Source organism: Vanacampus margaritifer, chromosome 15 (genome assembly GCF_051991255.1).
Source record: "Vanacampus margaritifer isolate UIUO_Vmar chromosome 15, RoL_Vmar_1.0, whole genome shotgun sequence".
NCBI classification, from domain to species: domain Eukaryota; kingdom Metazoa; phylum Chordata; class Actinopteri; order Syngnathiformes; family Syngnathidae; genus Vanacampus; species Vanacampus margaritifer.
The window spans coordinates 17,811,460-17,836,598 of NC_135446.1; the positions used below are offsets into that span (position 1 = coordinate 17,811,460).

The 25,139-nt window shown below is 40.5% G+C and overlaps 1 protein-coding gene across 1 annotated transcript in view; it reads right to left on the reverse strand.

Annotated features, from left to right (window-relative positions):
- The window catches only part of LOC144034485 (pyruvate carboxylase, mitochondrial-like), a 174,177-nt gene that overhangs the window by 77,482 nt on the left and 71,556 nt on the right, over positions 1 to 25,139 (reverse strand). The window contains exon 12 of the mRNA XM_077543263.1: positions 7,450 to 7,632. Coding sequence (XP_077399389.1) covers positions 7,450 to 7,632 — 183 coding nt within the window. The remainder of the gene's footprint in view (positions 1 to 7,449; positions 7,633 to 25,139) is intronic.

A 25,139-nucleotide genomic window follows, 5' to 3' on the forward strand; every position in this document is an offset into this window, starting at 1 on the left:
ATTGGGTTCCTGAATCTGTGTGATATGTTTGAGCCACCTTAAAAAAGAGAACCATCGTGATTTCCCCTAGCTTTAACTCCCGTGTGCTTTTTCAGCTTAAGGCAAAACCACGGCCCCAATTTGACTAATCCAAAATGCTGAGTAACAAGCACGCTGACGCAGACACACAACCCCCCCCCCCCCACCCCCACCACCACCAACCTCTCAAACAAGAACAAGCGTTAATGGAGGACGTCCGCCCATAGCCAAACGAACCTTGGGAGTGTGACATTTACAGTCATCATGACGGAGACATGATGTCCCGGCCTCCAGTGCGCCGCGTGAGCAACTGCCCACTCACGATGCGTCAGCACGTTCCGCACGAGGACCAGTCGGACCAGTCCTGAAAATGCGGCGGCATACTAATTGAGCGTCCCCCCCCACCACATCATGAAGATATTCAAAAGGATCGAGCTATTTCCCTCCTGGGTCGCAGGTTGTCAAGTCATTCGGCAACGGAAGAGAAGAGGCTGAGGACAAAGAGATTGAGTGAAGATAAAAAGAAAACGGGAAGCGGGATTTTCAGATAGCGTGCAGGAAGCCAGCGAGTGATCCTTCCGTGCCGCGAACGGGACGAGCTCGGAGCATCCGAAAGCAAGCTGTACTGCGATGTCGCTTCGAGGTAGTTTATTACGACATTCTGCACTTAAGTTCAGATAGCAGGCAGAAGTGGAAGAGACAAAGAAGAAAAATGGCGAAGAGATGCCGTGTTTGTCCTAGTAGGGTGCTAAAGTGATTGAGTGCCCTTAATGCACCATTTATTTTGTCCCTACATCTTCACTGGCTGTTTTTTCTATCATCTTCAACATGACGGCCTTTCCATTTGATTCACATTTCTGGGCAGGACAAGGAGAAAATATTTGTCCCTTGTCTTGGTTACTTTAATGACCAGCTCATTGTCTTTCCGCCGCGTGACCTTTTCTCCCCGCCTGGCTGGCTGGTTTCCTCAGACGAGCCATGGGAATTTTGAATATTTTAAAGTTCACTCACTGGCTTTTACTCCCATCACTGCTTCTTTTGTGGTTGAGCATTAGAAAATGTTACTGAATCCTAATGTCGGACCCATTTTCTCTAAGTAAATGCATTCAAACGTGCATGCAATATCTGCCCGGTAACAAGCAACATAGGTGCAGGGTGCTCTGATGTTTGGGCCACCAAACATCTGATATTCTCAAAACACTTGTTCAAAATAAATAAAAGCAACATAAATGAACAAAAAGACGCTCCAGCCAAAGATGCTGACACTTTGATAGAGGTAGAGCCCTTCCTTATCTCTGGTTGCACAACAACATTTGGACAGTATTTACAGAGTGTTCGCAGATTTAAAGCGGGAGTGTCCCGGGGGACCATTGTGCCTTTCGATTAAAATGGCTCGACACGGACTATAAAACGGCAAAAGGAACGGTGGCGGCGAGGCGTAACCCTTTTTTTTATCTTGTATGCCCAAGGTCACCGTGTTGCTGATCCAAGTTGCTTTAGGTTAGCGGTGCAAAACAACCCTGCCCATTGCCGTCACTTTAAGACATAACAGCGTCAACCACCGTTTATATTCAGCAATTGTAAACCAACTGCTGTTTTTCAGCCCACCTTGACTGTGAAATTCAGGTTGGGAAACCACTAACAGATATCGATAGATCATCTTTTCTGGTACTTTGGGTCGGATTGGTGCTCATAGTGGGTCTTGAAAGATAATAACGAGCACTTACAGTTTTGACTGCGCTCAAGCACGTTTTTCTTTGAATTGACATTTAATGAATACTGACACTAACTAATGCAACCCGCACAAGCCATAATTAAACTCATTAGAATGAGAATGAAGACTTTTGTTCTCGGTCACTGACTGGAGCGACCCAAACAACAACAGCAGGCGCTCTACGCGACATCGCCCCCCCGTTCATGTCGCTAAACGTCGGAATACCGCTCGTGCGGCTCCCCGTGTTATACATTAACTAGTCCGTCTGAAGTCATTGTTCAAAGTGCTATTATCTCACAAGAAGGCTCAAGTCAAGCAGGCCTTGATAGAATGAGAACAGAAACATCCGTTTACATTCGAATTCATGTTAGGGGTATTTAACGGCACCAAAGAACAACTACAAAACGCTGCTGCTTTTGATCTACTCGTAGGAAAGACTCGTCAACAAGGCTTCTGGCAATCGCACACGTTTTGGCTCGTCAATGTTGAACCTCGTCATTGTTTTCCTCCTTCGCTGCGCGGACGTGTTTATCTGCAGTAGCGCTTTAATCCTCGGATGGCCCATAATTGCACCAAAGTGTGCCCACACACAAACGCTTATGTATGGACACACTGTAATTGGTTGAGGGCTAATTGTACTGCGGCATAGAGCTTGGCACTTGTGCAGGATGACAAGGGGCACGGGATTCTTGCATCTTAACCCTGGAGAACCCAAGAACCCTTTTCTTTGGAAAATTATGAATTATACATTAAATAACTGCTATAAGTTCACTGAACACCAAAATATATGTTTTTTTCAATTTTAACCCTTTTTTTTTAACTAGCTCAGAGTTGCTAATTTATCAATATATATATATAAAACATACTCCGAGGCATTCTGCAACATGATATGAAATAAATTAACAAAAAGAACACAATTTTACCATCTGATGGTTTGCTGAGAAGATGGTTTTGTTTGGATTGATTTCCAGCTCAACAAAACAGCATGTTTGTTGCCAGCCATCTTGTCACAACCACTCTGGCTCATGTAAGTGCAATATTCATCCAATAGATGGCCCCATGCAGGGGTCAGAAGTGGCACTCTGGACTTTTGAAGTTAACTCTTTGACTGCCAGACGTTTTCAGAAAAGGGATGCCGTGTGTGCCAGCCGATTTAAGCATTTTGACTGATCTTTCAAGGTCCACAGAAAATTATGTGTTTGGACTATGGAAACACACATACTACCAAATGAATGATTGGACTCTCATCTTTCATCAGAAAAAAAAGTTTGTTTCTACCTTATTCCGTTTTTCAGTAATCAACAATAGAAAATGGTTAGTTTCACCTCTGTTTTGAAACAAACGTCTTTTAACGTCTTTGGCACTACTCCCTAGGATTTTACTAAACGTTATTTAACGTTTTTGGCAGTCAAAGAGTTAAATTTGTAAAAAAAAAAATTTTTAAAAACGGTCTTTTTTATTTGAGTAACAGAATTTATAGGGGCCAAATTTGACCCCGTGGGTTCTCCAGGGTTAAAGCTGTATGCTTTGAAAAGGGAGTGTTCGAGGAGTCTAAACCGCACAAAGTTCCGTTTTAATGAGAAGAACCGGCAACTCTGACGAATGCGGAGATGCCTTAAGCAGGTGCATTTACAGTACAAAAAAAAAACATTTTCTACAGCTGCAGGTAAAGCAATTTAAATGATAAAACAGATTTTTGTATTCTGGTGTGTGCATATTTCTAAAGAGCACACGTGTACTTTTAATTGCGCTCAAAGGCAACGTGTCAATGACGGATGAAAGCAAAGAACTTCCCTTCTTTATCTGTTGTTTCGGCGGACTGAATCATCAAACTACGGTACCTACTTTCAAACCAAGCCAATTTGGTTTTCTTTTATCCTCGCTGCCCACACGGTCGTCATCTCTCAACACTCCTGCAGTCGCTGCGAGTAATTGAGCGAGTCATCTACAGTGCCGTCTCCTTAGCGGTGCCTGAGAGTGAACCGAGCTTGACCTGTGCCGCGTGATGGATAGTCGCTCTGCAAGGAGGTCCGCCCTCCCAGTGCAACTAATCAAATTTGGTATTTTCCGCAAGGTCATCACCTTCTACTTCACCTCACTGCTTCACTTCCCTACATCCTTTGGTCCTCTCGTTCTGTTGACAAATTACCACTCAGAGATGTTCCGGAAGTGTCGTTCGTTTTGCTTTCTATCCTTTTCAAGCTTTGTTCTGATTGCATGCCAGGTAGTAAAAAGCACGGAATGCAGGACAAAAAAGAAGAGAGATCTTACCACCAAAAAAGGGTTTTGCCTTGACATTATTTGTCTTCAACTCCAATGCACCCTGCAGAAACCTGTTGAGGGTGCGGAGATACTCTGTTGTTCTCCAACCAATCTACATGGACTTGGAGAAGGTGTTAGACCAGAGGTGGGCATCGAGGGCCGGAGTCCTGCAGGTTTTTCATGTTGCCCTTCTCCAACACAGCTGATATATGATCAGCTCATCAGCAAGCTCTGGATAAACCTGATAACGATCCTGTTGATTGGAATCGGTTTGTGTTGGAAGTGAGAAACCTCCAAAACCTGCCAAAACCGAGATTGCCCACCTCTGTGTTAGACCATGTCTGTTGGGGAGTCTTGTCCGATCCACATTGCTGGGAGAGCTGGATCCATTTCCAGTGACAAGACAGACTCCACCATGGCTACTCTTCAACACTGATTCCGTTCAGAACTTTGATGGCCAGAAATTCTAGGTGCATCCAAGGATTCGGTTTCAGTACCTCAGTATTTAGTCTCTGCTTTTTGCAGATGATGTGGTTCTGTTTGAGGCAGAGGTGGCAAATCCAGGTCCAGAAAGTAAAAACCCTTCCATAGTTTGGCTTTAGCCCCTTGTGCTAGCTAGCTAGCTAACTAGGAGGTAAACAAGCACCCGGGAAGCTAGCTAGGGAGCTCGTTAGCTTGCACCTGGGGCTAAAGCCAAACTCTAGTACGGTTTTTACTTTCTGGACCTGGATTTGCCACCTCTGGTTGGAGGTCATGACCAAAAGAACAAGATCACAGATACAAGCGGCCAAAATGAGCTAGGCTGTCCTTACTGATAGGGCGATAGGCTCGGTTATCAGGGAGGGGCTCAGAGTAGGGGTTAGAAAGTTTTTTAAAAACCTGATTAGGATCATATTTGGGGTTTTGCGTGTTTACGTGGCCTTCTGGGTTTTGAAAGGGTCATTGACTGCATGCAAACATTGCATAAGATGACGATATGACACTATCTCTTTGAGCTGCCACAAAAAAATGGTCTACTTTATCAGTCAGTATCTTCAAAGTGCCCGTTTGCCATTTCCTCTTCCTTATTGTCACAGATGATTTCCGACTGTTAAATCCACTTATCCCTGTAGACCTCGCCGCGCTGAACGAGCACTTTTGTGTTTTTGATTCTTGCGACGGTACAAATAAACACATCTGTCTTGTGTCAAGCTATTTGTCGAGGGAGCATTTATGTCAACGTGACATTTAAGTGACAGAGCTGAACTTCAGTCTTTAAACGGAAATACAGACTTTTCCTTGTAATAAAAGTCATATATTATTTGTATTCTTTAGTCCAATGTGAGGAAACCACAAAATGAATTAAAAAAAAAAAAAAAGGAAAAACATCACCACTTTCACTGGCCATGACTGGAATGCTTCTTCAGTTTCTCTCCGCTTATCCTGGTGCCACAATGCAGGTGTCACTCCCTCCTCGTCATTTTGTTGCATCAAAGAAAGCTTTACGCAGCGCCGAATGTAATTGCACCCTGCAAACTGGCAGCTCAAAGTTTGGAAACGCTGACGTTTTTTTCTTCCCCCACTCGCCTTCATGCCAGTGAGAGACGCTTTAATAAGCTTTACATCGGGTTGGATTGGTTGACACTTGACAGCAACATGAATCCACAATATACCTTGCGCTGGTCAGCTGTACCACAGCATACGGAAAAGCGTGAAAAGAGTGAAAATGGAAGAATCGGTCCATTAAAAGGTTATGGGTGGTCAAGATCCACCACACCAAACCTATCCAAGCATGCCTTAAATGCATCCTGCTTTGGGCCTTCTTTAAAACTACACACAAATAATCGTGTTAATGACTTGCTTGCCGTGATTCCGGTGCAATATGCTTGCATACAGCTTGAGGTAATATATCCCAATTACGGGAAAAAGGCGGCAACATCCGTTTGCACCATAATACTTAAAGCCAGATTCTCCCGAACCTGCAACCCATCTGGTGTTCTTGTGGAGATTTAATCAGTGACAAATGGGAGCAGAGACGCCAGGTGGAGGATGAACTCGACTCAACACGACACCTGGCCTCGCTATACGCCTCCGTAATGTGTAAAAGAAGGGACGGAAAATGTAAATTAAAACTAAAACTGGTTGAAATTTTGTCTCACTGTGGGCGAGATTTGCAAAGAATTACAGCTACTGAACTGAATGCTTGACATTTCATTTCTCACCATGGAGATTTTTACATTTTTACAAGTGTGTATTATATTTGACATTTTTCTAGCCTTTAAAAATCACTTTCACTGATGAGTCCCTTTACTTCCTGACAAAGATTCGTGCCTTCTGATCGCCCGGCACACTTCTTTTACCTTGACACCAAATGCCTTCATTCATTCACTAAACAAATGTGTGCAACAGGCGAAGGTTTACCTTGAGGTGAGCCCTTAGCTGGCCGGTGAACAAGCAAATTTCCCAAAGTTCCCATAAGCATTGTTTGAATTTTAATGATATATAGTCACACCGTAGCTCACAAACTTACCGCAAACGTGGTTGCTGTTGAGGGTCTTCTGCCCAGATTTAGTTATAACTGTTTAGATTTAGTCATAAATGTTTTCATTTCCTCAGTAGAGCTTGGTGAGTGTTTGAATGAGGTCGGGGGGGGGCTCCTCTATTTCCACAACAATAGACCATTTGTCTGTGGTTGAAGTCAATGTGTGAGTATGATTTCGTTGTAAGTCTTATCTTATGCTAGGTGACGTCAGGTCTGAGACCTACTATATTTCCACATCAAAGGGCCATTTGTCAATGTGTATTGAATGATGTCCGTCTTAGCTGGTGGCTGGGGGCAGGGGGGGGGGGGGTCTTATGGGATACTGCCTTCAAGATAGTATAAGAATGCTGTGAGTCCGCTGTAACGACACACTTGCGAGAGGACCGCAGCCATTTGTCTGTAAACTTACTTGTGTCCGGAATATTCTGAAAAACAAATCCTTCGGAGGACCTGTTCACCGATCTCCAGTCTGTATTCAGAAAATCAACATTCTCTCTACCCGAACAACAACGAACACGCGGAAGACAAAGATAGTCTTCTAACATTGCCAAGACAGCGCAAATATAGTTTGTTTGTGAACAGAGGTTTGACATTAAAACTCTTTGACTGCCAACAACGTTAAATAACGTTTAGTAAAATCCTATGGAGGAGTGCCAAAGACGTTAAAAGACGTTTGTTTCAAAACAGAGGTGAAACTAACCATTTTCTATTGTTGATTACTCAGAAACGGAATAAGGTAGAAACAAACTTTTTTTTTCTGATGAAAGATGAGAGTTCAATCTTTCATTTGGTAGTATGTGTGTTTCCATAGTCCAAACACATAATTTTCTGTGGACCTTGAAAGATCAGTCAAAATGCTTAAATCGGCTGGCACTGGCGACATCCCTTTTCTGAAAACGTCTGGCAGTCAAAGAGTTAAGGTTGGCCGTCCTACCTTGACCCCCCTCACTCTGAACTCCGCCAGGGCTCGGCTCATCTTGGAGGCGGCGGTGGGCAGGTCCTTGCCGCTGGCGATGACTTTGACCAGCAGCGAGTCGTAGTGCGGCGAGATGACGGCGCCCTGAAAGGCCGAGGCGCTGTCCAGACGGATGCCCATGCCTTCGCCGCTTCGGAATACCTGGAAGGGTACAAACCAAATTGAAAAGGTGGCAAACCCAATAACAGTGAACTCTGGATCTACCCGCAATAGTTTTGCAAAAAAAATTGTAAATCATACAAAAACTAGTACTAAAATAAGGTCAAATCAAATCAATCTTTATTTATACAGCGCCTAGCATACATAAAAATGCAACTCAAAGTAATGTGTAATTAAAACATCCATAATACAACATAAAAATAATACCAGCATCAGCCACCATCTTGTGGTCGGTTTTACAATCAGAACAAGATATTAAAAGAATTAAAAAATGTCCATTAATTTTCTTGCAATTTCAAGGCAAATACTATATTGGCATATTGTTGTAAGAGTCAGCCCGCGGTGCAGGTAAATGTCCCAGGGAAAAAAAGATGGTGCCCGGGTTCAGTCAGGTTGCAAAAAACTAAGCACTCAGGATCAAATTAAAATGACAGCGTCCTGGCCGACATTCAAGCTGAACGCAAGCTGAACAAAGACACAGACATGAGAATGCTCCGTCCGGAGATGGAGTAGAGCTAACAACAATGAAATGCATTTGTTTGTAGAGCTCAAATTCAATGTCCATTACCCTGAATTTCATTGGCCCAGGGGCGAACCGCCTCAACATGATTGCTTTTCTATTGGTCACACCTTAACATATTGGTATCTTCGTGAACATTAAGAGTGTGACAAAAAAAAACGTATAGTATGAGCCTGAACTTGAATCAGTACTTTGTATCTGTGGATACTCAAGAGTTGAATACTCATACTGCTATCAGCCTGGGAAAAAAAATAACGATATGTATGTATTTACAATTGCAGATTTTCCAGCAATTAAGTTACATGCATGCAGAATTTGTCAGTGCTTTCATTAGCGCACTACTGGTGCTCGGCGGATGAATGCCGGCCATTGTTGTTACAAACCCTTTTTCTCGCTAAATGTGTCAGTTACGCTCTCGTTCACCACGATTGCTTTTATTTGACATTCTCAAATTCCCACTTCCGAGCATCAGAGATGAATTTGGCAAAAACTGCAGGACTTTATCTTTTTTTTAATGGAATGACAGGAAGACGATGGCGTCACGTCTGTTAAATGTTGGAATTAACCTGCACGCCAAGCGAGACGCGAGAAGGTGGACGGGAACGCGGCAGAGGGGCGGCAGAGGGGTGGGGGGGGGGGGGGGATGTGATGAGTGAGAAATGGAAAAGGGCGGAGCGCTCCAAAACACTTGGCAGGAGAGCAGAGGCGGCGAAGGAGGAAATGTGAGGAAGGGAAGCGGGGGCCGGGGCCAACTCGGCAACATATGGAGCCCCTGGAGGGCTGGAAGCGAGAGATGAGTCGCAATTGTAATTATAACAATGTTGTGCCACTCTGGTGATTTGCCAGCAACGTCTGCAGACAACACAGCTGCCCAGGACTGCAAAAAAAAATTACACAATAAACGACATCATGCACTTCACAATGTCGGTTTGAAGATGACTAATTATTAGTATTATTAATATTTTAAAGGGATATTTCCCTCATTAAGCTATTTTCAGCAGTAAAAAGTTTATATTTTGTCTATAATTAATGTAATAACTTTGAAAAAAAAAAAATTCCACTTGATGTCTACCTATGATGACATCACCTGTGCTGAGGAAGTCATCATGGCTCAGTTTGATGACCAAACCCAGGTGAGCCGTGATTGGTCGACTCGTTAGCTATTTCCTCAGCACAGGTGATGTCATCTTCAGTCGACAGCAAGTAGAAAATCTTGTTTTTAAATATATGAATTGTACATTAAAAACAATGACGTTTTCAAATTAATTCTGGACAAAATATTAACTTTTCACTGCTGAAATTGGCTCAATGAGTCAAGTATCCCTTTAAGAATGTTGATTTATTGTGATATTTGAGAATATAATTCAGCTGTTCATTTTTTTTAAATGCATTTGAAAGATTGGTTTAAGACGTCCGAATGTTAACTCATTCACTGCCATTGACGGCTATAGACGTAAAAAAATAAATACATGTAATTTCTATTAGTTTACCATTTTTTTTCCACTTTTGTTAACAAGAGTATGAAAACCTAGATTTTTTTTTTTTGTACATTTAGAATAAATATAAAATTTGTGATTAATCGTGAGTTAACTATTTAAGTCATGCAATTAATTACAATTAAAAAATGTAATCGCCTGACGCGATTAAAAAAAGGAGAAAAGATCATTAAAAATTAGGGGCGTCTGGCGATAAAAAAATTTTTTAGCTTAATAAATCGCATGACTTCACTAGTTAACTCACGATTAATCCCAAATTGAAGATCTGTTCTAAATGAACAGTAAAAAAAATTCTAGGTTTTCATACTCTTGTTAACAAAAGTGGGGGAAAAAAGTTAAACTAATAGAAATAGTTAAAATGAATTTTTGCCGTCTATAGCCGTCAATGGCAGTGAATGAGTTAATTAAGACCATGTTTGTAGATTTATGGATTTTTCAACACTGCTCGGCTGCTTATTGTGAAATTATTTCCGTGGGGGGGGCTGCAAAAGGACACTACTGCTAGAAGCTTATTCAGCTTTACATCTGGGTGGGCCGAGTGCGTATTGGGGTTATTTTGGGCAACCCCCGCCGGCAACGGCACACTTTATGCTCACACTTTTATCCGTAACAATTTCCAATGATGAAAGGGGAGAGGCCAGAGATCAGCGACTGTAGCTCAAAGACACTTTTCTGTTGCATTTGCTCCAAAAGTAAAAAAAGAGCCAGGCGGCAATTTCACGTGTGTGAGTCACACAGTGATTATTTGTCCATTTTGTGTCTGTAGATGGCTGTCGAACAGCAGGTGTCAAGCAACCGCTGTTGCAATGCGGCTAAAACATAAAAAACTTTTTTTTTTTTTTAAAAAAGGGGGCCTGGGACCTGAAAATGGAGCGAACGCATCTTAACACATTGTATCCGTAAAAGCCCAGAGCCTCCCTAAAGAGCGTCCCTTTTGAAAAGCGACAAATCAAAATGGCAGGAGCATTGCGGTGAAGTGAAAAGAGCCAAATAAACGCTGCTGCAAAACGCATCCATGCATTTTTAAATACGTAGCAGCAATGTGCACGCACAAGCTATTTTGGCATAACATTGCTTCAAATTGAATTGCTACGTCGAAAAAAATCTTGTCCTGTCAGGACTTTAAATCAAACGCGCGGCAAGACAGATGTTTGCTGTTTCACTTTACTGCACACATACTTATTGTATATGGCCTACGTAATCAGACTTGAAGCCACTGCGGCGCTGCCCGGGTTATTGGAAGCGCTCGGCACGCTTGTCTTCCCTCTGCAGATGCGCAGCAGGAAGTGCCCTCCGTGGCCTTTAACGGCGGTTTGAAAATCACGGCCCGTGCACACACAAGCAGAGCAATTAACTTTCAAACAAATGCTAGATTTTGTCACCAGTGTAAAGAATTTCAAACAACCACAAAGCTTAGCCTTAATTCATGTTATTTAGCTTAATGCTAACAAACAATGCAAAACGCCATGCGTAGGCTAACAAATAGCATCAGTGTTGCAACCCTTTACACAATGAACTATTTGAACACAAATGATAAACAGGTCACTATCGAATATTTTTTCGATTATTATATCAATTACGTCATTGATTAATTGAAAAATCAGCAACATTTTTATTTCACATTAACTCATTCACTCCCAGCCATTTTCACAAAAGCAATCCCCTTCACTGACTGATTTTGCAAGGCCCACAGAATATTGTGTTCTATTGCTACACAACATGGAACCTACCAAAAGAAAGATTAATCTCTCTTCTTAAATCAGGAAAAAAAAGTATATTTCTATCTGTTTCTGTTTTGCAGCAATTAGAATTAGAATGTAGCTAAGTTTCATCATTATTCACAAATCTATCAAAGAGATTTTTTTTTTTCAACATGGCCCTGGTTGCGCTCTTTTGCTCTGCTGCCACCTGCTGGACGTTTGTGTTAATAACTACCATTTCTTCAACCGTTCATTGCAGTTCAAAGCCTTCTGTATGCTCTAGCATTAATTATTATATATTTTTTTAATGTATAAATACGTCTTTGGGACATTTAAAACATTTAAAATAGAACATATTTATACGTTTTTTTTGGGAGCAAATGAGTTAAAGTGTATTACAATTTTTTTTTTTCAGATTGCACTTTATTAACTAAATATTCTTGTTTACTTGTTTTTGTTATTTATATATGTTAGGCAGATACTGGTTTGTGTCCTACTGCCCCCATGTGGCCAAGGTGTGCACACCAGGAGGAGCAGCACAATGTCCACTGGAAATAATGCTAAATAAATAAATACATTTAATTTTTGCTCTTCAAATCTTTATGGATTGACTCTGATTTTATAAAGTACATTTTTCCTGCTAACATTTTTTTGCGTGGAGGATTAATGACATATCTCAAGGCATGACTGTATATACATTTGCTCCAAGAGCACAGAGAGATGGAGGGAGATGAATGCCGGCGCAGCAATTACCCGCAGATAAGATGGCGTTCCTTGATCTCACGCATAAAAAGCCAAAGCACAATGCTAATAATTGAAGTCAAGATATCAGCGCGGCGGGGGTTAAACCCACAGATGTCAAATCTCTTCACGATTGCTGACACATGCTAATAGCTGGGAGTGCCTCAACGTGTCACGAGCACATAAGCGCTTTCCAAATCTACCTTTAAATGCTTTTTAGTTCCTCATTAAGTTTGAGCGACTGGATGTTTTAATCGGATTTGCTCGTGTGATGCCCCGACTACAAAGATTGCACGGCCGGTGTGAGTTTTGTCACAGCGCGTTGCAAAGGATCCCAGAGATAAATATCTCTCCGCGCATGCTGAATTATACATGAAGAGATGATTGCCTGGCAGCCAAAACAAGAACATTTTCAAATGTTATTGTGCATTCTTGTTTTCTAGCAATAAAATGGCTGGGCCTTGATTCTTTGTAAAACTCCTCTTTGAAATTTTGAATATTTCAAAGATGACTTGTTCTTGGGGAAAAAAAACACACCATGAAGAGACAGCCAATTTCCATTAAGGTTTCAGTTCAGTCCGGGTTTAGTTAAGCAATTGTTTACCTGCGAGTGCAAACAAATAATGTGTATGGGGAGAGTGCGGCGGTGACTGTTGCGTTCCGCTTCCAATTGATCAAGTAGTAATTAGCGCAGAGAGCAAATATAAGACTGAAATGATCCCAATACCTCTAAAATAGTCATTCTTAAGTGGCCCATTATGAGCGTCTGGTTATTTGACTCGTTTTTTTGTTTTTTTTTGCGAGGTGTAACCATAGCTCATAAAAACAGAAGTAGCATACAATTTGTGTGTATACAAAGAGTTGACGCTAACGAAGCGCTAATCTTGTGTTATTAGCATCTCGTTGCCTGTTTGCTGTGGAGGAACAAAATCGCCTGTCAACCACGTCTGTTCTTAACTCATTTGCTCCCAAAAACGTATATAAAAATGTTCTATTTTAAATATTACCATGGTCCCAAAAACGTTTTTATACGTTTTTTTTGTTTTTATGCTAGAGCATACAAAAGGCTTTGACGCAGCCTCTGACCTGAAGAGGTCGCTTATAAGTAACAGTAGTCAATACAAAAACGTCCAGCAGGTGGCAGCAGAGTATAAGAGATCAACCAGAGCCATGCTGCAACAAGCTGTTTTCGCCAGTGTTTTCGACAGGTTTGTGAATAATGATGAAACTTAGCTATATCCTAATTCTAGGTTCCATGTTTATTATAGCAATAGAACACAATATTGTGTGGGCCTTGCACAATCAGTCAAAATCCAGTAAAACAGCCGGAGCGAAGGGGGTTGCTTCAGTGAAAATGTCTGCGGGTGAATGAGTTCATGTACAATAAAATATTGCTTTTTTCATACTCTTATCAATCAACATAAAATTTGACAAAAATATGGTTACCAAATACAAATGTGGTTGTCTCTTTTCTTTCTGACAGTAACTTTATAGTAAGTAATTCATAAAGTTATTTGGCGTTAAAAAGATGTACTATAATGTACAGTTAAAAAGAGTGTAAATAATTCAGTAATTTTTTTGCCACTAGGTGGGATTAGTGTTTCATGTTGGATGTCGGTGACAGGAATAGTATAATTTTCTTTTCAAATTCAGACGAGTCCCAGTTGAAGTTCCCACCAATACATTTTTTTTTTTTAATCACATTTATTATTGCCAAATTGCATTACAATGACACTTTTGTACAACGTTGTATGTAAAATAAAGCATGCACAATGTTTTTACATCAATGGTATAAAAAACTTCCATCATATTTAATGCTTATTAATGCCATTTAACTTTTAATGCTATTTAATGAACCAAGGAAACCCTGTTTCTAGAAAACTAATTATTTTTATTTTTATTTTTTTTAAATCCCTGGTTTACTGGAAATAGTCCTCCAAAGCACAAAAAAAAAAAAAGAAAGGTCAACCAGGTGAGCGATCTTTTGCTGTCAACTAGCAGAGGCTCCCATTGAGCGACTTGAGTATCGAGCAGCATCGACATGGCCCGTCCAAGCGATGCGTGTGCTGGATCATTAGGGCCGTATCATTGCCCTCGCACCGGCCTTTAAATGGACTCATTGCGGAGCCCGGGAATTGATCACAATGCCGCAAGGCCTTAATGGCATTTTCTTCGCAAGCTTCCCACTCTTGAGCAGCTCGCCAACCCCCCCCCCCTCCCCCCACTACTGCTTTAATTAAAAGTCGTTCCGCCAACGTTGTACTCGCTAACGATCAACTCGCTCTAAACTCGTTAAACGGTTAACGAGCGAGCCTATTGATTGGATTCAATATTGTTATTGACTGACTAATACTGACATCATTCACTTATTATTAATGGGTTATTGAAGACTGTTCAACGGTGACCGCGCAAAATCCTGCCTCGCTAAACAGTTCCGCGAGAATTGGAGGATCTCATAGCATGTGGCCCCCGTAGCAACGTTCCTCTTATCCGTCCACTTTCACCTTCATTTCCTGTCTGGATGCTGACAATGATTTGTTTTCATTATTGATCGCAGCCTCAGCCTTCATCGGCCCCCGGAGCGTCTACGGAATCATTTCTCCGTTCGGTCTTTCTTCCTCTCCAACCGTTTCAATGCAACATTTGACTCCCTCATTTGTTCTTCTTCTTCCTCTTTGGTGCATTTTCAAGAGGACGGCGGCGGCGGCGGCGGCGGCGGCGTCTCACTCCGTCTGCGAGCGGGAGCAATTACAGGCCAGGGCTCCAAATGCGTTCCGAGCCCGGCCACGTCGATGAGCATGCGCTAACTGCTTTGACACAAACAAAAGCTCTCGGTCCTGCAGTTGCCGCTCATCAAAAGGCAGATTTTTGGAAACGCAACCAAATTGGCTTCTCCTTTCAATTCCTCCAATGTGTGTGCGCGCGCGCTCCAGACGGAGGTATAATGACCTTAATGAGCAGCGGAGGAGAAGCTGCTCTGCTTTCCTGGCTGTGTGAATGTTCTATCAATTAAGGCCCATTCTGCTTTGCCTCTTCACCAGGCTCTCTCATCCCTCCGCACCTTCTCCTCCGTCGCCTTTTCACCACCCTTCCCCAGCCAGCTCCTTTCCGCGCCGTCCTTTTCATTACGCCTAATTTCAAACTTGCGCATCGTCGCCCCCCCACACCCCGTCGTAATTGTTGCGGGAATGTTCGTAATTGCCTCGCCGCTAGAAAGGTTGGCATAAAATGTTCATGTTTTGCACATTAATGCGGCGCGATACAAAAGGCACTTTTACAAAAGCTCCCGTGTTACATAACCTGCACATTTGCACAGCTACAGAGTCGACAGAACAAAAACGACACGGCACGATGATTGTGCAAAAAAAAAAGTTGTTCATCATCAGCTTGAGTTTCAAGCCCTGAGGACACTTCATTAGGTACACCCGCACAATCCAACTGATGAAAACGTTTGAGACGTCAATGTAAGAATGGATATCTTATCATCGGCCTGTCAACTAACACTACAGGAAGGTTCGAAATAACAAAATGTTCACAACAATTCTCTCAACCTCACAACACAAACAAAAAAAAAAAAGTGCCATAGATGTAGGTTGTCTTCGAGCGCTGATGCAATGCGACTCATGTGCGCACAGTGCTCATTAATAATGAATGGTGAACTTTTAAAAAAAAAAAAGGGACACATGACGTCACTTTTCAAACTTCTCACAACAAAAATTGTCAGTTTCTCAAGAGTACCGTAAATACTTTCCGATTTCTGTTCTCCTCCATGATAGCACACTGGCTTCACGCACTTCGCTAATTTGGCATCCTGAAGTCTATTCCAACATGTAATTCATTGTACAAATGTTCTTTATAAGATTTTTAATGTGCTGAAAAAGTGTTGAAGTTGCATGAAGATGGCGATTACAAGAACACGACCGCTTTCTGAATTCAAGGTGACGAGAGCCAGATTCCATGAAATGAATAAATAAATAAAAACATTATACAATTAATAAAATATATATACTGTATATAGGGGGTGTCAAAATCAGTGCGTTAATTTTGAGTTAATTTAAAGTTCTTTTAATGCCACTGATTTCACAAATTAGCGATTAATGACCGCCGCTTACTTGGGAAGCCTGTATTGGGGGAAATCCAGTCGCAACGCAGCAGACACGTCCACGTCAACATTTAGGAGAAATATATTTAATAATAATGACTGGGGTCAAGTTGTTTTTTAAAAATAAAAAAATGTGCAGAATTTCACAAGTTACTTATATTAAAGATTAGATAGCTCTTAATATGAAAAGAAAAAAAATGCACTGAGCGGTCACCAATGTCTTACAAGTGCAATTATGCCATCTAGTGGCAGAAAAATTACCCCTAACAAAAATCAATATCACACTTTTTTTTTACAGTAAGTACAACTTTAATTCTAACTAAATTTTATGAATTATTATGAAATTACTGTATCAATGACTAAAAGATGCAGCCATATTTCTATTAGTTTACATTTTTTTCCACTTTTATGTTAACAAGAGTATGAAAAATTTGAAAAAAAATTATATTTGGTTGTATTATATTTAGCAGATATAACATTTAGAATAATCGCAAGTTAACTATTGAAGTCATGCGATTAATTATGATTAAAAAAGTAATCGTTTGACACCCCTAATATATATATATATAAAAAATAAACTAAAATACTTTTTTTTAATACTTTTTTTATATTGTTTCCCGATGTAATAATTTGTAAGCAATTTATTTTTAAGACTAATGCTAATGACAAAATACTTTTGAACAGAACAGATATAACTATTGGAGTCATGCGATTAATTCCGGTTAAAAAAAAATTATCACCTGACACCCCTAATATACACATATCAATAATAATAATAAAATAATAATAAAAACATGATATCATTATTAGATCCATTAGAAGCTGTCCAGACTGCAGCCATTCGATCCAACATGGCCGACTGCCACTAACCCATTTCCTCTGCAGCTCTTTGGATGCATTTGCCTGCCATTATAGCTTCTCTTCCCCACTCTGTAGCTAGCGCAGCCATGATAGCCAGACAGCGACTGGCAGGCCAACGCTGGCCGGCTGCCCGACATGAACACTAAAGCTGAAATGGAATCTGGCCCATACCATAAATTGTTTGCTTCATGAACCCAACCGGCACCACCCAATGTGATCCAAAGCGATAAAGAACAGCCATTTCCTGCATTATTTTATCTCTTTTCATGCTTATGAGGTGAGACGCGTCATCGTCCCTCTGGAACTTGCAGAACTGATGCGTTTTAATATCAAGTGACAGAAAGCTTTTGTGCGTCAAACTTGATCTAACGTCCACATAAAGAAATGTAGTCAAGCAAATACACTATTGGGAATAAATTATCGCAATTTCATGGATAGCCCGCTAGTGCCAGATAGCAAGGAAGAAGTCGAAAGAAAATGAATAATAATTAACTCAATCACTGCCATTGACGGCTATAGACGTCAAAAAATCATTTTAATTATTTCTATTAGTTTAACATTTTTTCTACTTTTGTTAACAAGAGTATGAAAACCTATATATTTTTATTGTACATTTAGAACAGATATAAAATGTGTGATTAATCGTGAGTTAACTAGTGAAGTCATGCGATTAATTACGATTAAAAAAGGTAATCGCCTGACGCCCCTGATTTATAATAATCTTTAAGTCGCGTCAGGCGATTACAATTTTTAATTGTAATTAATCGCATGACTTCACTAGTTAACTCACAATTAATCACAAATTTTATATATATTCTAAATATACAATAAAAATATATAGGTTTTTATACTCTTGTTAACAAAAGTAGAAAAAATGTTAAACTAATAGAAATAATTAAAATGATTTTTTGACGTCGATAGCCATCAATGGCAGTGAATGAGTTAATTAATTATGATTAAAAAATGTAATAGCCTGACGCCCCTAATTTATAATAATCTTTAAGTCGCGTCAGGCGATTACAATTTTTAATTGTAATTAATCGCATGACTTCACTAGTTAACTCACAATTAATCACAAATTTTATATCTGTTCTAAATGTACAATAAAAAATATATAGGTTTTTATACTCTTGTTAACAAAAGTAGAAAAAACTAATAGAAATAATCAAAATGATTTTTTGACGTCTATAGCCGTCAATGGCAGTGAATGAGTTAAAAATACTAACAAAATAATGCTGTTTAATAACTGCCGCAGATTAGTTTCGCAATAGTTAACTCACGATTAACGACATTTTATATCTGTTCTAATAGTACAATAAAAAAAAATTCTAGGTTTTCATACTCTTGTTAACAAAAGTGAAAAAAAATGTTGAACTTATAGAAATAGTTCAAATGAATTTTTGACGTCTAAAGCCGTCAATGGCAGTGAATGAGTTAAAAATACTAACCAAATAATGCTGTTTAATAACTGCCACAGATGTGTTTCGCAATAGTTAACTCACGATTAATGACACATTTTCTATCTGTTCTAATAGTACAATAAAAATACTCTTGTTAACAAAAGCGGGAAAAAATGTTCAACTAATAGAAATAGTTCAAATGAATTTTTGACGTCTAGAGCCGTCAATGGCAGTGAATGAGTTAAAGGTCAGGAAAGGACAACTAAGAAAAGCAAAATATAAATCACGACTCATCCGGGGAAAGAGGCAAGTCAACTAAAGTGGTTCCTAAACGGCGACACGGTGTGAGCTGTTTGAGTATTCCTCCAACTTCTTCTTATCGCGGCGTCCTGCGGCACCTCTGATACCGCGTTATCCCTCGTAATCCTCTCTCATCCGCACGCAACGTCTCTCATCCGCCACCTATGCTGGCCTCTCTTTGACGTCTCCATCAGCAGCAAGCGTTTGGCACCATTCTGGTTCGTTATGCCGCTCACGTGAAGGGAAAAATCTCCCGAGCTCGGCTCGAAGCGCGTGTGTGCGTGGCGCAGCTGCCTGATGGACTTACTCATTCACACACACACACACACACAATGAAATTAATTTCCATTCCGTCCAATTTTGTCGGTGACCCCTCCCTGCTTGTGAATTAACGAGTCACATTTCTCATCAGGCAAACTAATGAATTAGCCAGTGATGCATTTATGAAGCTGGAAGTGAACGTTGTGATGGAATACGAGCTTTGTTGTTAGTCCAGAAGCAAAAAATTCTGTTTTGATGAGAAATGTAAAATAGTCTGCGAAGGTTCTCCGATGTCCTTCTCTTATTTTTACTAGCACTTTGATCATTATTCCCGCGCCTTGATCTGCTTACAGACTGTGTCCTATATGAATAATTGTCAAGAACGTTTATGAACACAAACCAGAAAGAGGAAACAGAATTTTTTTCATTGTCCTATTTCTCGTCCTCAACGGACTTGTGAAATTTTAACACCAAATTAACTCAACCGATTTTCACTTTAACGCCGCCAGCTTTCACGCAAAGATTTTTCCCGATGTCGCTCCCGCTCTCTGTTGAAGGCATTCGGATCATGACTGCGAGTGTCAGGATTAGTGCTATTAAACCGGAAAAAAATCATTGACGCTTTGAAATCAGCCCCTCATTAGTCTGCCCTCCCTGCTCGCCATCTATTATTTATTTCCCTCCGCACCCTCTCGCAATGATTACAGCGCTTGTAGGGATGCATGGCGCTTTGAAAATTCAAGAGAGCATTGTGTTTTGTTTTTGTTTTGTTTTTGTGTGACAGTGCGTTTTTTTTTTTTTGGTGTGCTGGTGGACTCGAGGCTTTTTGGTGAGGTCATACGAGTGCAAACAAGCAGACGCCGGGCTTCCTTCGGGATGAAAGTGAGCACGCACACTAAGATGCTTCACTGAATTTTCCATACTGATTAATAGTAGCTGTCGGTCACAATACGATTTTAGTGTTGTTGTTTTTTCATTATTAACTCATTCACTGCCATTGACGGCTATAGACGTCAAAAATCCATTTGAACTATTTCTATTAGTTTTTTTTTTTTTTTTAAATCCACTTTTAACAAGAGTATGAAAACCTAGAAAAATTTATTGTACAAATTTATTGTACATTTAGAACAGATATAAAATTTGCGATTAATTGTGAGTTAACTAGTGAAGTCATTTTAATCGCCCTGACACCTATAATTTTTAATTAAAAAAAATTATATATAAAATAATAATCAAGTAATTATTTGGAGCCGTTTTTTTTTTGTAAAACTGTGCAAATCCTCTGATTTCAGCATATCAACTGTGACTGATATCTGTAGTCCTTCATTTAAAAAAAAAAAAAAAAAGATTCTTAAAATTTAGGGACGTCAGGTGATTAAAAGTTTTAATCGTAATTAATCGAATGACTAGTTAACGCACGATTAATCACACATTTTATATCTTTTTTAAATGTACAATGAAAAAAATCTAGGTTTTCATACTCTTGTTAACAAAAGTGGCAAAAAATGTTAAAACTAATAGAAATAGTTTAAATGGATTTTTGACGTCTATAGCCGTCAATGGCAGTGAACGAGTTAAGTTGGAACACACATCCACACCATTGCTCTCCTCTCATATCGGGAGCCAAAGTGAGTATGCCCATCCACCCCGAGGCCCAGACTGTTTAAAACATATTAGCGCTATTATCTGGGACAGCAGCATAAATATGGCCCAGATCCTTTTTCCAAAATGTCTAGCAGCTCCCGTCCCGCCAGGGCTGCTTGTTGACTGGAGAATTAGCCTGACATTGGGATAAACACGCGCCCCCTCCCCCAAAAGCTGCAGATCATCCTCATTAGCGTAGTCTCAGCATTTCTCCCTCAGCAGCCAGCGAGTGATGTCGGTGTCACTTCTCTGGCGTGCGTTTTCCTCGGCGCCGCCATCCTCTCAATCACAGCCTCTCACTCATGCAGCTTTATTAGCCTATTTAAGCTAAGCGCAATAACATCACCTTTTTTTAGGCAATCTGTATGTCATTTTACTCTTAACTTTGTAATGACAAACTAGCATTGTTTCTACCGTATAGCCATTAACGCTCAGGAACTAGCAGTATGCTAAGCGCTACGCTAAATTGCTCTACACCAGCTACAAGTTACAGCTGGCTAGCTAGCACAGCTAAACACTTTTCCTTATGCTTGTCCGGTTTGTGCTGCAGGGAATGTGGTGCGCTTAGTAGTCGACTTATGGATGTTGTGATGATGATGTTGTGTGATTTCTTTGTTATGGTGTTCCACAAGGTTCAATTCTGGGGCCTCTGCTGTTTTTACTATATGTGCTGCTTATGGGTTACATCTTAAGAAAATAGTCCTCTATGAACATAGAGTTAAGTGAAGGGATGATTCGTAATGCCAAATTGAGCAATGCTAGTCCAGCGCAACTAGCTATCAAGCGAAACAAAAGGAACGCCGCATGGACATGGGGTGCAAAAGCTTTCTGAATTCAAGGTGAAGAGAGCCAGATTCAATGAAAAGGCTACTTCTCCCTGTTCATTTTGTTCACCAATGAGTATCGTTATCATTTAATTGGACAAGGAGTCACTGCATGTGACGCACCGAGCGGCAAGTGAGAACAGAAGACAGGGAAGACATGCTAACCGCTAAGCTAATGTGAAATGTACATATGTGAAACAGCAGCTAAATTTCTAGAAAGAAAACCAAAAAATGAGACATTCATGTATAGTATATTATTTATGATATAATTTCCTCATGTAATGCGGTGTCAATGTTCACGTCGCCTTTTGTTTTATGAGCTAGAAGAGAGAATGTTAGCATAACTAGCATTTTTTTTTGCCATTTCCCTTCACTCCTCATTGAATAATGCATGAAGCTTAATGAGATCGCTATGCATATTCAGAAGATCTACCAACAACTTGGTACCGATCCAGATTAGGGTTGTTTAGCCTTGGTGGAGGTCTTCCATTCTGCAGCACATCATTGATTGCTCAGTTTGATTCGCAGACGACATCTCTTTATCCGAAGACACCTTGTCCCTCTGTCTGTCAATGATGTTCCTTCATCCCCGCCAGGAAATCTTCCCTCCTCTCATTAACTAGTGAGACTGATTGAGAATGCCGGCGCGCTTTCTTTCGCCTCCGTTTGTTGCCGCTAGGAAGTTGCACAATAAGCTAATTCTAAGGAGACGTGCTCGTCCGTCAAACGAGCCCTCACGTGCCACGCGCAACCATTTGTCTTTCTCCCGACACGCCGGTCAAGCGGACCATCGGGGACGTGTGGCTAATTAACACCATCAACAACTGCCGCTGACCAGCGGGACTGGTCGTAACCACCGCTGGCACTGTAGTAAATAGAATGCTTAATAAATGCCAACACAGTCGAACACATGGCCGCCGTCTAGGCAGAATTGACAAGACGAAACATGCAAATGCTTGGCTGGGGAAGGGGAAGACACGCACATACACGCACGGGCTTTGAGTGTCACGGCATCGGCTCGCCACGTCTGCATGAATTAATCGCACTCTGCGCAGATGGTCGCGCGAGGGGACGGCCAGGGAGGGAACTCGAGCTCTCCCACTCACATATCCCCTTTATTGCCTTTGCTCTCTGGTGGGCCCCGATCGAGGAATTATGTTCACAGAGCTACAATATATTCTGAACATGGACGCCCGATAGTTGCTAGTAGCGTCGCTAGTGGCACGCAAAAGGCTGCCTACGCTAAGCACCGCGTAGCTTTGATCTTGGAATTCTGACTTGGATGATTCAAAGATGGTCCAATTTGTGTGAAGTTGTTTGTTGATGAAAGGAGAGAATATTGAAGTCTTCACTGACCAGTATATGTATATTAGGGGTGTGCCAAAAAAACGATTCTCATTTAGTACGATTCAGAATCGATTTTAAATGCCCCAAAAATCTATTTTATTTAAATTATTTTATACTGTCTTCCCTTTGTTTGTGTGCGCCTTTATTGGGAGCGCTGTTCATGTTGTACCCGATTTGGCTACTTAGATAGGGTGCAAAATGGATGTTAACATTAGGGGTGTGCAAAAAAAAAATAATCGATTCTCATTTAGTACAATTTAGAAACATTTTTAAATATCCCAAAAATTATTTCATACTATCTTCCATTTGTTTGTGTGCGCCTTTATTGGGAGCGCTGTTCATGTTGTACCCGATTTGGCCACTTAGATAGGGTGCAAAATGGATGTTAACATTAGGGGTGTGCAAAAAAAAAAATCGATTCTCATTTAGTACAATTTAGAAACATTTTTAAATGTCCGAAAATTATTTTATACTATCTTCCATTTGTTTGTGTGCGCCTTTATTGGGAGCGCTGTTCATGTTGTACCCGATTTGGCCACTTAGGGGCAGTGTGGTTCCACGCGGTCTGATACACTGTTAAGTTGTAGCCACATTAGAGAGTAGAAGGAAAAAGTCACGATCAAGTTATTCCAATAAAAGTTGGGTTTTTTTTGCAGCGTGGAGCCGTTCTTTTGAGTGATAAAAGTGCCGCGAGTAGCGCGCTAATTAGCATTAGCGAGTCAGACTGGAGTAGATCATTACGATTCCTTGAACATCGATAAATTGAAGCAAAAATCACTGTCAATCAAATCATTTTGAATTAAAAATCGTTCTTAATCGAAAATCGAATCGCACACCCAAAAATCGGAATCGAATCCAATCGTGAGACATTCAAAGATTCCCACCCCTAATGTATATGTAAAATGTAGCACATAGTCCAACAAATAAAAAAAAACTATTGTTTTATTTTGAACATAATGTTTACAAAGCCACAATCATTTATCTCATTTAAACGCATTGGAGTGTAGCCTACGTTGACGCAAGTATTCAACACACGGAAAGGTTAAAGGGGAAGTCAACATTAAACATTTCTTGACAATTTATATGTGACCTCGCTAGTCTAAACATGATATTCTGTTTAATATTACATTGGTAGAAAATTAGTTATGCAGCTAAACCCAGCCGTTTTTTAATCAATTTCAGGGGGCGGCTATTTTGCGACTTGCTGTCGACTGAAGATGACATCACAGTTGCTCAGGTCTCAGGTAACAACCAATCACAGCTCAGCTTCAGAAAACAGGTGAGCTTTTACATTTATAAAAACGGCTGGATTTTGTTGCTTAATTCATATTCCACTAAAATTGATTATTAACTAGCGGGGCTGCATTTTACATATTTTTGTCAAGAATTTTTTTTTGGGGGTGTGAATTCCCCTGAAAATAATTTATTCTAACCTCCGGATTTTATTCTGCACTCTGGCTAATAAGGCTGGCTAATATTTGTTTTTTCTTTGGTCCCATTTTAAATCCATCTATGTTGCTGCTAGCCTCATCCTAGCTAGCGTTAAGCTAATTTGTCTCAGGTCCAAAAAAACTGCCTTTCCATCATTTGATGTGGATTTTCCGATTTGAAATGGCTTTTTCGCCACCCCATCCTGGTCTTTTACTTCAAATCCAAACCATTTGGGGGGCGCACGCTCACCCAACCGCCGATGATGATGTGTGCCACACGCAGTACACCTCATGCAACTTCACACTTTTCCAACAAGGACAAGCTGGCTTCTCTCTCTCGTACCCCCTCCAAAGCTGCAGCTTCCAATTTGTTAACACTGAGTCACACTTGCATGCATGATGCGAATGCGTATATTAATAATCCTCATTGGGAAAATGTTACAGAATGGCAACACTTTGGTCTCATCATCTCGATACGCTGAAAAAGAAGCAATTGGCCATTAAAGTTTTGTTGATATGCTTAATTTGCTCACTGCTGTTTTCCCGATAGAGCATTTACTGTAAATTAATTATGATGCTACTCTGCAGCTCTTTATGGTTGGCTGTTAAAATGCTGTGCGGCTCTCAATATTGCTCATTTTTGGAAAAAAAAACGGCGTAAAAATATGTAGAGTAGACAAACGGCAAAGAATAATGATGACTTTTCCGCAGGTATCGAGTTCACGGTTTTCAAATGCATCTCATGATTACAGACAGCGATTCAGGACGGGAATAATACTTGTCGCGTTGACAGGCGGCCTTCTGCTTATTTTTTTTTTTTTTTTTTGTTTACCGAACGAATAAATCCATCGGAAAGAGCTTTT